Consider the following 15,986-nt stretch of genomic DNA (forward strand, 5'->3'; position numbering starts at 1 on the left):
TTTGGTTTCCATGCTGCCACAAGTAAGGAAGATTTTTATGTGGGCTGAAACAGCTTGTGAAATATGAGAACAAGCAAAATCTACGGAGAATTTACCAACCACCCAATAACTATGTATTTATCTTGCATCCATTTCTCATATGTAGGGTTAGACTCATCCAGCATTGCCTTACTACCTGTTAGAAACCCTTGTTTACCTCTACTACAGACATGGATCTTAATAGATTGTGCCCACGCAAGGTAATTTGTTCCATCAAGTTTAATTGTGGTCACTCCTATCAAAAGGAACCTACGGGGCCAACCCCCGACACCGGGATCTTCTTCACCTCACTTCCAGATTGCTCCATCAATTAAACGAAAATAAAAAAAAAAACAATGTTTTTAACCTTTATAGACCTAACTAAGGTCAATCAAGCACTCACAAGCCCCAAAGCTACGGTTTCACCGTACCTGGCCTCCAAGGAGAAAGAGAGAAGAGATAGCCGCTCAAACTAGAGCTATCCAAACCACTTCCAATTGCAGCCGCCCACTTTTGGAGAGAAAAAGGAACCCTCTAAGTCTTGAGCGTTGTTGTTAGTTTTAAATTGTTTTTTCTTATTCATGTTGTTACAATGTTGTCAGCTTAGATTGCTGGCAGCATGTTCTTTTCTTTTGTTTAGGGTGTGCTGCCATGGTGCCAGGGGCCTATTTGCAATTTCTTAGAATTGTTATAAACTTTTAAATAAAAGGGAAGCCGGGTGCCACCAGCTCCAAATTCTTTCAACCCTTCATATCTTTTTCTCTTCTTCTTCTTCTTCTTCTCCTCTTCTCTCTTATATCTCTCTCTCTTCTCTGTTATTCCTCTTCTTCGTATGATTACATGGTATCAGAGCAACACGCTGGGCAATAGGAGTTTTCTTTCGCTAAGAAGTATTCACTCAACCCAGGCGTCAATCTCTTTTCTTGGACTGTGAAGACAAAATTTTCAAATCGGACTGATCAGAAATAACTTTCGTCTCTTCTTCTGGGTTCTTCCTTGGTCGTAGCACCAAGGTAACCCTAATTGGTGGAAGCCGATGCTGTGAAGCTTCCTTGCCTCCTTCGACTGATGCTGTGAAGATTCAAAAAACGTTCTTTTGACCTTTGACTGGTGCTGTGAAGACCTGGTTCCTTCGAATGATGCTGTGAAGACCTAAAAACTTTATTTTTTGACCTTCGGCCGATGCTGTGAAGGTCTGGTTCCTTCGACGAATGCTGTGAAGACCTATAAACTTTCTTTTTTGACCTTTGGCTGATGCTATGAAGGTCTGTTATGTTCCTTGCACCTTCGTACAGATGTTGTACAGGGGTGTGTGATCCCTTTTGTCCAGGTATATGCTAGAATTAGTCTGTGAAGTGTGGAATATACAACAGTATACTTGGTACAACAGTATTCTTCTTCTTCCTGGATTGTTTATGTGCTTCAACAGTGTGCACATGTTTTCAGAAGTAGGGTGTGGTGTTTTGTGCCTTGATTGTGACTGTTAGAAATAGTACTGGTGTGAGGACTGGTCTTGTGCACCTGCAGTTTTCCTGTTTTGGCTTGTAAACCTGCCTTTGAAAATGACGAATGATGATTCTGCATCATCTGGGGTTACATCAACCCATAGTACAGCAGGTATGGGGAATGAAAGCATGATGTTTCCTATGCCAATAACCCCTTTACATGGTCTGAACTACCCGGAGTGGGCCAAAGGTGTAAAACTTTATGTAGCAGCAAGGGGAAAAGCTGGTTACATAAATGGAAGGGTGAAAACCCAAGAGTGGGACTGCTGAACATGATCGGTGGGACCAAGAAAACAATATGGTGATGTCCTGGCTCCTTGCAGCCATGGAATCTGATGTGAAAAAGAATTTTATGTGGGCAGATACTGCAATTGAGATATGGGAACATGCCAAGACCACCTCTTCAGAGCAAAGGCACTTTGCTAAGATCTACTAGTTGCAAGCTGAATCCTCAACTTGTAAACAGGGAAACCGCAGCTTATCAGCCTATTATTCAGCTCTTACTTCAGGCCAAGACCACCTCTATCAAGCTATAGAATGGAAACATGAGGATGATGCTAGAGCCTATAAGAAGCTGGTCTCTCAGGAGCGGGTTTTTTCCTTCTTGTTAGGACTAAACCCCATATATGAACCCCTTAGAGTTCAGATTTTAGGAAAGAGTTGCCCTCAATCCAAGAGGTGTATTCCCTTGTTCAGTCTGAGGAAAGTAGGCGGAGTGTGATGGTTACAACTGAGGGGGAGCAACAAGTGGCATTAGCTGCAATGGGTGGAAATAATGTAGGAAAGAAAAACGATTCCTGGAAAGCCGATGACAAGGATAAGTTCTACACTCACTGTCGTCGTGTTACGGTCTGACACAGGCTTAGCCTTGCCTACGCTTGGCAGGCTTACGTTAAGGGACACCACCGTCATTTTCGCCTGTAAGATTTTTGGGAGAATTGATGTCATCTTCAGGCAGACCACCAAAAGCTTAACGTACTCTTTGAGGAGGGGTGGTCGACCTCCTTGGGTGCCTAACCTTGGCACTCCTAGACCTTCATCCCTTGTGGGGCGACCCTAGTTAATGGCTAGCATGGCTACCAGGGTTCCTCATGGGCGCACATATGCTCATGGGGATAGTGTTGGACCGGCACTGCGTTGCCGACGCTCAAGGGAGGCTTGGCATGCGGGCCTGGCTCAAGCATGACCCTTCACCACGCCAGCCCCTAGCCCAAGCTGAGTGAGCTACCCCATTGCCTCTAGCACACGGGTGTGTTCCGGCCCAAGCGGTTGCCTATCAACATGGCACACAGGTGCCTATCATCATCGGCATACAAGAGACCCTTCACATCGGTGCCAAGTCACCTCCTCAGCGCACAGTCGCCTTGCATTATGGTTGTCCCCCTTTAGCACGTAAGCGGCACCTTCCATGGACCGGTCTGAGCCAGCTGAGTGCCCCGGCCATTGGACTTGAGGTCATGATCCAGTGCTACTGACCTTGGTGGAGCCATCTCATCGGGCAACTCCTAGCCTCTAAGCGCATAAAGGCTTGTCTTGGACGCCGCACGGGTTCTTCCGCTGTAGAACTACCCCTGTGACAGTCGTTCAACACATACGCACGACACATGTTGGGAGCTCCATGGGAGACCAAAGTGGATTGTAAAGAACCAAGAGCAGGGTAGGTATAGAGTCAGAAGAAGCCTAATACAACACACAATGCAACAAATGTGGTAACCCAAGAAACTCGGTCTGTTGTGGTGCCAACTGATACTACTCGAGAACACTTCATTGGTTCTGACCCCAAGGAAGACATTATGAACTCCTTCTGTAGTCACTTGTTATCATATGGTAGGGCCTTACGCCAGATGGACAGATCAGTTGCTGGTAACCTTTCTACTTTGTTTGCGTCTACATCAGGTAATGCAGCTTTTGCCTTCCACGTCTCCATAGCCACAGATTCCCCCTGGATCATTGACTCAGGGGCTTCTAATCACATGACTAGTAAGCCAAACCTATTCAGTTCTTATAACCTTTTGTTAGGAAGGGATAAAGTGAGACTTGCAGATGGCTCTTTCTCTTCCATTACAGGTCAGGGATCAAACTTAACCTGAGTAATGTTTTGCATGTCCCTTAGCTACCTATCAACCTTCTTCTATTAGTAGTATCACAAATTTATTAAACTGCAGTGTAACCTTTTTTCTTAATTCATGTATTTTTTAGGATCTAACTTCTGGGAGGATGATTGGTAGAGGAAGCTTAGTGGATGGTCTCTACACTCTCGACAGCAAGGCTGGTTTCTTGGTGTCATCTTCAGAGTCTTATAGTTGGTCAAATAAGGGTCAAATTGTTTTGTGGCATAATCGGTTAGGACATGTGTCTTTTGAAATAATAAAGTCTTTGTTTCCGTTTTTATTTAAGTCCTGTTCAATCTCAGATTTCCATTGTCAAACGTGTCAATTGAGCAAGCAATGTAGAACAATATTTTCTTCAAGTAATAAAAATTCAAGTTTCCCTTTCCATATTGTGTATTTTGATGTGTGGGGGCCCACTACAATAACTTCGGAGGGCGAGTATAAGTACTTTATCACATTGGTTGATGATTTCTCCCGTTATACATGGATTTTTCCCATGCGTAATAGAGACGAAGTCCCAAAGATTGTAAGAGATTTCCAAAGAATGGTGTTTACACAATTCCATGTGGAAGTTCAGATTTTTCAATGCGAAGGAATATTTCCATGGTGAACTAAATGAGTTCTTTGCTTCCCATGGGTCGATTCATAGAAGCTCATGTGCAAGAACACCACAACAAAACGGTGTTGCAGAAAGAAAAAACAGACACCTCCTTGAGGTAGCCCGAGGGATGATGTTACATATGAATGTTCCCAAGTGATTTTGGGTTGATGCTGTACTTGCTGCTGCTTATGTCATAAACCGCATGCCCTCCAGAGTGTTAAATTACAAGGCCCCTCATCAGTTAATTGTTTCCTCAGTCTCCTCTTTTTTCAATTCCCATGAGGGTGTTTGGTTGTCGTGCCTTTGTCCATGACTTGTCCCCATCCCATGGTAAGTTGGACCCTCGGTCTATTCCATGTGTCTTTCTAGGGTATCCCTCTTCACAAAAGGGTTATCGATGCTTTGATCCCGTTGGTCATAAGTTCTTTGTCTCCATGGATGTCTCTTTTTTTGAGTCTGAACCATTTTTCCCTGGTCATAAGTTCTTCGTCTCCATGGATGTCTCCTTTTTTGAGTCTGAACCATTTTTCCCTACTTCTCCTCAAGGGGAGAGTAATGTGGAAGAGAAGTCGGCCCATGTTCGTCAAGTCTCCCTTCCTTCTATTCCGAATCCCGTTCCTTTTCGTGTCTTCCAACGTCAATGCCGTAGAGATCAACAATGTGACAAAGGTGTGGAGCCACCAAACACTGAGGAACCAACACTATTTGATTCCCAGGAGGTAAGTCCAACACTTGTTGATCCCATAGCCCCCGTTTCGGTGTGGATGACCTTGACATTCCTATTGCTCATAGAAAAGGGGTCAAGTCATGCACCACCAAACACCCCATTACCCAATATGCGTCCTATGACCACATTTCCCCTTCTCACCGTGCCTTCCTATCTGCAATTGATAGTATTCCCATACCCAGAAACGTGGTAGAAGCTTTAAAGTACCTTGAATGGACAGATGCTATGAAGGAGGAGATCAATGTCCTCCACAAGAATCAAACATGGGAGTTGGTGGATCTTCCAATAGGGAATGACCCAGTGGGGTGTAAGCGGGTGTTTACAGTGAAACACAAGGCAGACGGGACAGTTGAAAGGTACAAAGCAAGGCTGGTAGCTAAAGAGTATGCCCAAGTTTATGGTGTTGACTATGATGAGACATTTGCCCCAATAGCCAAGATGAACTCAATACGGGTTCTTCTATCATTAGCTGCAAACCTTGATTGGAAATTGCATCAACTGGATATTAAGAATGCCTTTTTGAATAGTGATCTGGAGGAGGAGGTGTACATGGTTCAACCCCCTGGTTTCTGTACCAAAGGAAGTGAGTAACGTGTGCAAACTAAGAAAGTCTCTCTATGGTCTAAAACAATCTCCTCGAGCGTGGTTCAGTAAATTTCATATGGCAGTTCAACAAGTGGGGTTCAAGCAATGTTAATCTGATTACACTCACTTTGTGAAGAGATATCAGGAACAAGTGGCTGTGTTGATAGTATATGTAGATGATATCATCCTTACAGGAAACTGGAGCACAAAAATACAAAAGTTAAAGGAATTCCTAGCTTCTCAATTTGAAGTGAAAGATCTGGGCCCCCTAAAGTACTTTCTTGGAATTGAAGTTGCCCGCTCAAAAAGGGGCATCTTCATCTCTCAAAGGAAGTATATCCTAGATCTGTTACAAGATATAGGCAAGTTAGGTGCAAAACCAGCCGATACCCCTATGGATGTTGGCAATAAGCTAGGAAATTGTGATGGTGAACCACTAAAAGATGTGAAACAGTTTCAAAGACTAGTGGAAAGGTTGCTTTATTTGGCCATGACTCGCCCAGACATTGCTTACTCAGTTGGGGTCCTAAGCCAATTCATGCATTCCCCTAAAAGACAACAAATGGAGGCGGCAGAGAGGATTCTTAGGTACTTGAAGAAGTAAATGGGAATAGGGTTACTATTCAGCAAACATAATCATTTGAAGGTGGAAGTCTACATAGATGTTGACTAGGCAGGAGCTGTGGATGATAGAAAATCCACAAGTGGGTATTGTACCTTTGTAGGGGGAAATCTAGTGACATGGAGAAGTAAGAAGCAAACTGTAGTGGCAAGGTCAAGTGCTGAAGCAGAGTATAGAGTTATGGCACATGGGGTGGCTGAAGAACCTTCTAGGAGAACTTGGGGTTACTGTCCACAATCCTATGTCCCTCTACAGTGACAATAAGGCAGCCATTAACCTTGCCAGTAATCCAATCCTACATGATAGGACCAAGCACATTGAGGTGGACAAGCATTTCATAAGAGAAAAGTTGGGAAAGGGAGAAATTTGCACCTCATGTCAAATCTAAGGAGCAACTTGCTGATGTTCTCACAAAAGGACTTCCACACCTACGACACAATGAGCTGTGTGACAAGTTGGGTATGATAGATATATTCAACCCAACTTGAGGGGGAGTGTTAGTTTTAAATTGTTTTTTCTTATTCATGTTGTTACAATGCTGTCAGCATGTTCTTTTCTTTTGTTTAGGATGTGCTACCAAGGTGCCAGGGGCCTATTTGCAATTTCTTAGAATTGTTATAAAACTTTTAAATGAAAGGGAAGTTGGGTGCTGCCATCTCCAAATTCTTTCGACCCTTCATATCTTTTTCTCTTCTTCTTCTTCTCTCTCTCTCTCTCTCTCTCTTTCTTCTCTATTATTCCTCTTCACATGATTACAAGTGTCACACCCAAACAGCCTCTTCAACCCGTAACTAGAAATTCTCTAGTCGGCTAGGGTTTTGGGAAAAAAATTTGCAGTCCCACTTTCTTGGCAATCTTTGACCAGATTCTGACTCTCCAAACCCTCTACCAACTAGGCAAACAAGATCTCTGAATAATCAGCAATTTATCTCTCCATACACCTTTCGATTAGAAAAAAGGTGTATGGGAAAAAAAAGGAAAAAAAGAAAAACGGAAGGGAGACCTGCTCTGATACCAAGATGTGATTCAAACTAATAAAATCAGTAGAATATTTCAAAATAAAGCAAAAGAAATTAGAGAAAAAGAAGGAGACAACAAGAAGGAGGAAGATTGGAGAAGAAAGGAGAAAGAAAGGAATCTCCTCTTTCCCCTACTCTAATCTTTTATTAAATTTACTTAAGTTACATAAATTACAAGGAGGCCCTTAAGTAGGCGTCCACATCAGCACTAAACTTAGAAAACATAAATAAGAGCTAAAGGCCCATAAAGAAAAGGCCCAATAAGAAAGCATAACAAGAACGAACTAATAAGAAAGACACTAATGGGCTAGGGCCCATTCGGCCCAGTCTCTCTACATCATTTACTATCACAATATGAAGCGTAGCTTGGTGGTTTAGAATCGCAGTGACGGTTGGGTGCGCACTAGGTGACCTGAGTTTGAATCACCATGTGCGTCTTTTTATAGAGACTTAGAGAATAGAAAGACACAACTTATCATGCATATCGGTCGGTAGCGGTGCATATTAGCCAATACAACGCAATACAGGCTGATACACATCTGTATTGGTTCGATACATTTTTTTTTGAGAAAATTTAACCAGATTTCATTAAGAAAAAGAGAGGGAACAAGGGGAGATATACAGAACAGGAGAAGAACCCCTACTAGTTACAACAGAGGAAGCTTGTCGCAATACAAATGCTCCAAGTACACACCAAATTTAGCTAGGCCATCTGTAGTATGATTCTGTTCCCTAGGAATCCAAACTATGTTAACATTCAAATAATTCAAAGAATCCCAAGCCTCTGTCAGATAATGATTCAGTCTCCAAGTACCCCCCTCTTTGTCTCTCAACCATTTTATCATATTTGTTGAATCTCCTGCAATAGTCAAATTCTGAATTCCCAAATTTTTTATTATCCTGATTCTGGTGAGAGCAGCCATCACTTTAGATAGCCTGATTCTGGCCCAAACCAATTGGGCCACTAAACGTCCATCATATATTTCCCCTTTCATCCCTTACTATACCTCCAATACCAGCAAAAACAGGGTTGCCTAAGGCACAACCATCAAAGTTATGGGTAATCACCCCTTCACAGAAAAGAACGGGGTGTCTCAAGACCGTTTTCTGGGGATGAGGGAAAAACAGAAAGGGGTAAACATCTCTATTAATATCATTGACTGAAATTCCTTTGAACAGATCTGAATTCACCGTTCAGAGATTGCAAAGGTAAGTAATATCTGATATTAATTCCTCTAGGGTTCTGCTTTTATTATTGAAGAGGCGATTGCTTCTTTCATCCCAAACGCCCCACAACACTGCATGTAACACTGATTGCCAAAAGACTTTATCCCTTTTACTTAAACCTGTTCCTTGCCATTGGTGCAATATGTCCATAATGTGTTTTGGGAAGGCCCAGCTATAACCTGCCATTTTCAAGAAGTATGACCATATCCTTTGGGTAAACCTGCAATGAAGAAAGATGTGATCTGCAGATTCACCCTTGCTGAGGCATAGAATACAAACATGGGGAGAAATGAAGCATCTACCCAAGAGTTTTTTCTGAAGGAGATCGCAAGTATTAACTTTTTGGAGACAAGCTTCCCAAACAATGAAGCAAATTCTTGTAGGAATGTGGCTACACCAGATTTTCTTATAAGGAAAATAGGAATGATGTTCCTCACCGATCAAAGCCCTGAACATATGCTTAGAAGAGAATTCGCCATTTGGGTGTAGGGTCCAGATTCGGTTGTCAGAATAAGAGGGGAAGATGTATGCTTCTTTGAGGGTCTGAATTAGGGCTATTAGATCAGGAATCTCTGAGTCCCTAAGGGGTCTTCTGAGGTGGAGGTTTAAGGAATTCTCGGCAGTTTGGTTTGGAAGGCAGGAAGAAATAGTGGCTTCTTGGTTGAGGGATAGGTTAAAAAGCCTAGGGAAAGAGGCATCCATGGTGGAATCCCCCCACCAAATATCTTTCCAGAATTTAATTTTAGATCCATTTCCCACTATATACCTTATAAAAGGAAAGAAAGAAGTATGAATGGAACAGATACCTTTCCAGGGATTTGTGGACTTTGTCCCGTTCAAATGGAGATTGCAATCCCACCCATTTGAATTTAGACTGTATTTGCTTGAGATGACAGCTGTCCAAAGAGCATTGGGTTCTTTTGGAAATCTCCATAGCCATTTGCCTAGTAGAGCAGAATTTTTCTCTTTAAGCTGTCCAATACCCAAATTACCTTCCTCTTCAGGTCTGCATACTTGTTTCCAGCTGACCAAATGGCTTCTCTTTTCCCCACCACCTTTCTAAACAAAGTTCCTTTGGAGCTTCTCAATCTGATTTCTGACTTTGGTTGGAATCTGGAAGACTGAAAGAAAGTAGACTGGTAAATTTGATAAGGAGGCTTTTAATAGTGTAAGAAGGATCACTTAGTGAAGTGGGAGGTGGTTTCTAGGAGTAGGGATGATGGATGTCTTGGGTTAGGAAATATAAGATTAAGAAACACGACTTTGCTGGGGAAATGGATTTGGAGACTACCGATGGATGCAGGACTCGACCCTGGGGCTTCTCAGTGTTCTCCTTAGAAAGCTATTCAAGGTATTTTTCCTCTTATGCTTCCTTATTTCAAATATGATGTTTGCGCTGGAAATAAAGTCTTGTTTTGGGAAGATGTTTGGGTTGGTGAAAACTCCCTTAGAGATAGATTTCCTTCTACTTACTCCTTGTCAGAAAACAAAAGAAAAGTGATCTCTTCAGTGTTTGTTCATAACTCCTGGGATTTGGGCTTGAGAAGAGGTCTAAGGGATTCTGAAATGGGGATGGTTGATGATTTGATCACTCAGTTAGGGGAAGTCTTTCTTGATCAGTCTTGTAGGGATAGCAGAATTTGGAAACCTTCCCCTTCTGGTTTTTTCAATTGCTCTTCTTTCTATAACATTTTGCTTCAGACCTTTAAACTTGTAGGGAACTTTCCTTCAAAGGAGGTGTGGGGTAGCCTTGTACTCCCAAAAATTCAGGCCTTTTGCTGGGAAGTGGCACTCCAAAAAATCAACACCTTGGATTTATTGCAGAAAAAGAGGCCGAATATGTACCTCTCCCCCCATGTTTTTTGCCTTTGTTTGGGTTCTGTTGAGACAATTTCACATTTACTAATCTCATGTCCCTTTGTGTTCTTTATTTGGCCTTGGTTCTCTTCTCTCTTTGGCTGCAGGTGGACTCCCTCCTCGAGTGTGGTGAACCTCTTTGATCCACCTTTTTATAGGCAACCAACGGTTTGTGGAAGGATTATGTGGAGAGCCACTAGAGCTGCTATATTGTGGTCAGTGTGGGAAGAAAGAAACAATAGGATCTTCAAAGGCTGTTGTAGATCCAAGGAAGAGGTTGTGGAAGGAATAACTACTAAAGTTATCCATTGGTTGAAATCCTGTGATCTTTTTAAGGATTTCTCAGTTGAAGAAATTTATAGAAGTTGGGGTATTATAGCATCTACTACTACTTCCAAAGCTATGATACAGGAAGTTTGGTCCCCACTGGCACAACAAAGGGTGAAATTGAACTTTGATGGAAGCTCTATAGGTAATCCAGGCCCATCTGGTATAGGAGGTGTTTCCAGAGATAATGAAGGCAAGATAATGGCTCTGTTTTCAGGTCCAATAGGAGTTGGAGATTCCTTAAGAGTGGAAATATTGGCACTACACCAAGGTGTAAAACTGGCCAAATAATTGGGGCTACAGCAGATTGAGATAAAGGGAGACTCCAAGTTGGTAATTGGGTGGATGCAATTAAGGCAGCTGGGAATTTGGCAATATAGACAGCTGATAAGGGAAATTCTTAGCATAACAAGGGAGGTGGGTGTTTGGTTCAAGTGGGTAAGGAGATCAGCAAGTAGTTTTGCTGACGCCCTAGCAAAACAAGGGACTGTAAGGGAGAGTCTTTATTGGGCAATGCTGTAATGTTTGATGTTTATTGGATCAACCTTTTCTAATAAGAGTCGACTTCTGTATTTCAGTTTAATTTATCTCTCTAATGAAAGTTATCGTTTCTGATAAAAAAAAAAGTGTAAGCCTACCTCCTTTTGAGAGATAACACTTTTTCCTAGTCGAAAGCTGCTTCTCACATTTCTCCACCATAGGTCTCCAAAAATTAAGGGATTTTGGATTCCCCCCAAGAGGCATCCCAAGGTAGGAAATGGGGAGGTACTCCTCTTTGCACCCCAACAAAGATTTGAATCTTCTAGAAGTTCCACTTCCACTGAATTAATAGCTACAATACTACTTTTGCAGAAATTAACCCTTAATCCAACGATGAGCTCAAAACATTTGATTACCATTTTAGTGTTTGTGATGTTGGTTGTGGAGGCATCCAAGAACAGGATATTGTCATCAGCGAATTGTAGGTGAGAGATGTGAATCTTATTCCTACCCACTTCAAATCCTTTCACCAAGTTGAGAAGAATGGACTTGTCAAACAGATAGTTAAATATATCTATCACCAAAGTGAATAATAAGGGGGAAAGAGGGCAACCATGTCTTAGACCCCTACTAGCCTTGAAATAACCTTTCGCTTCACCATTTATCAATATTGAAAACCAAGGAGAGCCAATACATCCTTTAATCCACCTGATTCATTTTCTACCAAGACCTCTTAGCCTTAAGCAATCAAGAATACAGTCCCAATCCACTTTATTGTATGCCTTTTCCAGATCAAGTTTCACAAGGACCCCCAGGATCCCAGATGATTTTTTGTCTTCCACACACTCATTTGCAATAAGAATGCTGTCTACAATTTGTCTTCCTTTCACAAAAGCAAACTGATTTGAGGAAATTAGATCTTCAAGGACTTCTTTAAGTCTGTTGACCAGTACCTTTGCCAAAATTTTATATATGCTCCCAATCAAAATAATAGGTCTAAAATCTTTAACTTCCAAAACTCCCCCTTTCTTTGGGATGAGGCAGAGAAAGGTAGAGTTTAGACCTTTGTTAACAATGGCAGAGGAGTGGAAATCCCTGAAAAAATCTATAAGATCTGTCTTTACAATTTCCCAACACTTTTGCAAGAAAAGAATAGGGAAGCCATCCGGCCCTGGAGTCCTATCTCCATCCATGCTGAAGATAGTCTTTTTAACTTCCTCATCAAAGCTTCTTTCCAACTAGTCCCTCTTTTCAGCTGATAGGGTTGCCTTCCCAATTGTTTAATGTAAATTGGTTTTCACTATCCTTGGAGTAGAGGTTTTAAAAAAGGAAAGGAAAGCTTCTGAAATTTCCTCAGTATTCTCCACTTCCCTCTGGTTCAGATTTATCTTAGAGATACAATTCTTCCTACTCCTTCCTGAGGCATAGGTGTGAAAAAATCTGGAGTTATTGTCCCCTTCTTTTAACCATCTCACTCTTGATCTTTGTCTCCAATAAATTTCTTCCCTTCTAACTAGTTGTTCGCATTCCTTTTTTAAATCTTCTCTTCTTTTTTTGTTTAAGGCATTAAGGGTCCCATTTTGCTCTCTACTATCCAAATCCTCTAGTTCCGAAAGGATTCTTTTCTTCTCTTCTTCAACAGCTTTAAATTCTTCTCTCCCCCAAGCTTTAAGATTTCCGAAAGGAGTTATTGTTTATGGGATATGCTTCTATTCGTAGCGTGTGAATCATATCATATCAATATTTAAATCCTTGGAGAAGATTAAGAGACTAAATAGGCATCATTCTCTCTATTTTCCATTTTGTCTTGTGCCCATCTTCTCCCCCTTTATGAATGCCATATACTATCTATTTTTGTTTTTGTCTACTTTGTTATTTTACATATTGATCAAGTGAGAATCCTCTTTTGTAATTGTGTGCCTTTTTTCTTTCTTTCTTTTTTCTTCTTTTGGAATTATAGTAACTTAGTGAATCATATCAGAATTGCAAGCTAATCATCCAATCACTAAATCCCTATTTGTTCTTTTAGGAAAAGACTAGTAAATGTGTATGTGCATTGTACATGGTAATTTCAAATAATAATAACAACAACAATTTCAGTTTTCTTATCAAAATCCATAACAAAGACAAGTAATTGAAGTGGGTTACACATTGTGCAACCACACGAAGAAATAAGGCCAAGTAGTTGAAGCATGGCCTACTAGTGGATTTGTTGGGCTTCAATTTTGTATTCCATTTCCATCATAAATAAAAAATAATTGTTATTTATCATGGTATTTTGTGTCTTTTTAATATTTTTATTTAATTAAGACATCATGGATTAACCTGTTTAAACCAAAAGGTTTTACCACTATTCCACCACTTAGATAGGTATATGGTTTTACTTCTAGTTGGTTTTAAATTTTATATTTCATTTCCATCATTCATAAAAGGAATTCTTGTTTATTGGACTTATTTCTATTTAGTAAGATGAATATATAAAATTAGAGATGTGTCCAAATGTTTCCTACAAATTTAATAAACTGTCCATAAATCTTTTTTAAAACTTATTATTTTATTATGGCATCATTTATTGCCCCATTTGACTTGAAAGGTTAAACCACAGGAAAGCCTTAACCAACCACCTGGACAAGAAAGCAGTTTCATTTCTGTATCAATTTAAAACTTTTTATTTCATTTTCTTCATTAATAAAAATAATTCCTGATTATCACACTCAACATTGTTTACTGTAATTATTTTTTTGTATTTCTTTCCATTTTTCAAAATGTTATTATTTAACTATTACATCATGTGTCTACAGGAGAAGTTTGCGTGCCTTATGTTACATCTAGCATGTAGTTGGCAGACATTTTTACTAATAAGAGTTGCTAAGAACAAGATGGAAAATGATCTAAGCAAGTTAGGAATGATAAATATATATTTCTAACTCGAGGGGGAGTGTTGAGAATATTTAGCTGTTTGTTTATTTTATCAGTGATAGCAGTATACAGCTTTATTCTTGTTCTTTTTTTCTTTTCATTATTGGGTGGGTAGGAGTATAATGTTCAGTGATAGCAACTAAAACTATTACTGCTCTTCACTCTCTCTCTTGAATACTCTATTCTCTCCTTCCTCTTCTCTACAATTTCTTGCTGTTTTTCTTTTTTTTTTGTTGTTTTATTAGATTGATTGGTTCAAGTATTACAAACCATGTATTTAATAAATGGTCAGCTTATTTACATCTCTATAAATTGACTTGCACTCCTCAAGTAGGTGAAAAAAGATAAAAGTATTTTAATGTGTCACTAGTTCCTCCAATTCATAATGAATGGACTGATATCCTTACAAATTCAAACAGTGGCCTAGTGATGTTCCAAACAATTCTTCTGTTACATTCCAAATGACCTACAAAGTAAATGGGATTATCCTCTATAAGGTTGATTCTTTTTGTTCTGAATGAATCAGCATCATTGTAGAAGTTTGTTAATGCACCCTGGGCCACTCCAGTCCTGGAATATAGTTGCCACCCTAAATCTTCTTAGAGAGTCTACATTACAAAAGTAGGTGATCTTCAATCTCCTTCACTTTCAGACAATATTTGTTTGTTAGATTGAAGTTCCCAATTTCCCATTTTTCAGCTGATCTTGAGATAGAGCCCTTTCAATGGCCACCAACCAGGAAATTTCTTCCACGCGAATGTGAGTTCAATTATTCCTAATCTTGTTGAACGAATTGAAAATTCAATTTTTTTTTATCATTGAATTAATTTTTCATCCTATATGCAGCACTTTATAATCAAATTGCCTTTCAGGCAAAGAATTTCTAAAAGTTGGGTTCCAAATGACTTCACCCCTTTGAACCTTGGTGATGTTAATTGTGCAGTTTCTAGATACACTGGATCTGTATAATAAAGAAGAGACTATGCTAAACTTTCTTTCTTAATATTATATTCTGTTGTCTTTCACACACTAGTATACATTACTTTTCAAAGGTAAATAGCTTACTGAACCTGTTGGAGGTAGAAGTATATAAAACCTTGTATTCTGATCAGTTCAATTTATTTCCTGATCTGAGGTCACTTTATGAGGTACTTTAGTTCTATATGTGACATTTGTATTTTGTGTTCTATTTTCCGATGGCAATTGTTGTGTGGAGTACTCACTATTAGATTGTTATTATTCCTTGCATTATAGTTCATTATTTTTTTTTTCTTCTGGTTCTTGTGAAAAAATATTCAAACAAATTGTTTGCAGTCAATCGAAAGAGAGCTTTGCCGATTAAAACACCTCATTGATCGTGCAAATGAGAAAGGCTGGCGCAGAGAATATCCTTTAATAATTTATATAATTTCTGTAATTTAGAGCAAGAAGTATGAAACAATTGCAAGTTTCTTTTTTGTAGGAAAATATGACACGATATATTTAGCGAAGTAGGAATCTTATTCTTGAGGAATAAATAAAATAAGTATACTCAGAATTTGGGTCCCATTTGTTTTTCAGATTCTGAAGGGGGGAAGTCGGTCAATGGGATTGTGGTTCCCATTGACCGCTTTTCACATGTTCATGAAAGACCCATGGAAAAATCATTTTCCCTAGGTATCACTTACCTGGTAGGGGAAAATTGAAAAAAAAAAAAACGTGTTGGGACAATTTTTCCCATTGAAACAATGAATTTTTATGTATAAAAGAATCATTGTATAATTTACCTAAGAATCAGAAGAATACAGATAATTTCACTTACATGGGTAAGTGCTTCCTAGGTAACACTTACCTGGGCAGGTGAACTTACCCAAGTAAATAGATTTTTTAAAAATTTATGAGACCTTGGTGTTGGATGATTTTTTTTAATGGATTTTTATTTGTAAATGATTCCTCCTAATCAGGCCAATTAGGGTGCATTGATACATTGATACCAAGGGTGTCATATT

The 15,986-nt window shown here is 39.7% G+C and overlaps 1 protein-coding gene and 1 long non-coding RNA gene across 9 annotated transcripts in view; both read left to right on the top strand.

Moving 5' to 3' along the window:
- The window catches only part of LOC104610188 (uncharacterized protein At5g08430-like), a 103,299-nt gene that overhangs the window by 64,416 nt on the left and 22,897 nt on the right, over positions 1–15,986 (top strand). For all 8 annotated transcript variants that reach the window (XM_010276701.3, XM_088887645.1, XM_088887647.1 and 5 more), the window contains one exon: positions 15,313–15,383. In XM_010276701.3, the coding sequence (XP_010275003.1) occupies positions 15,313–15,383 (71 nt within the window). The remainder of the gene's footprint in view (positions 1–15,312; positions 15,384–15,986) is intronic.
- LOC148791847 (uncharacterized) lies at positions 540–15,302 on the top strand. The gene is made up of 3 exons (XR_016076220.1): positions 540–14,619; positions 14,698–14,757; positions 14,845–15,302. It is a non-coding gene; the product is annotated as an uncharacterized LOC148791847 (long non-coding RNA).

Source organism: Nelumbo nucifera, chromosome 5 (genome assembly GCF_055504915.1).
Source record: "Nelumbo nucifera cultivar China Antique chromosome 5, China Antique-T2T, whole genome shotgun sequence".
Taxonomy (NCBI): Eukaryota; Viridiplantae; Streptophyta; class Magnoliopsida; order Proteales; family Nelumbonaceae; genus Nelumbo; species Nelumbo nucifera.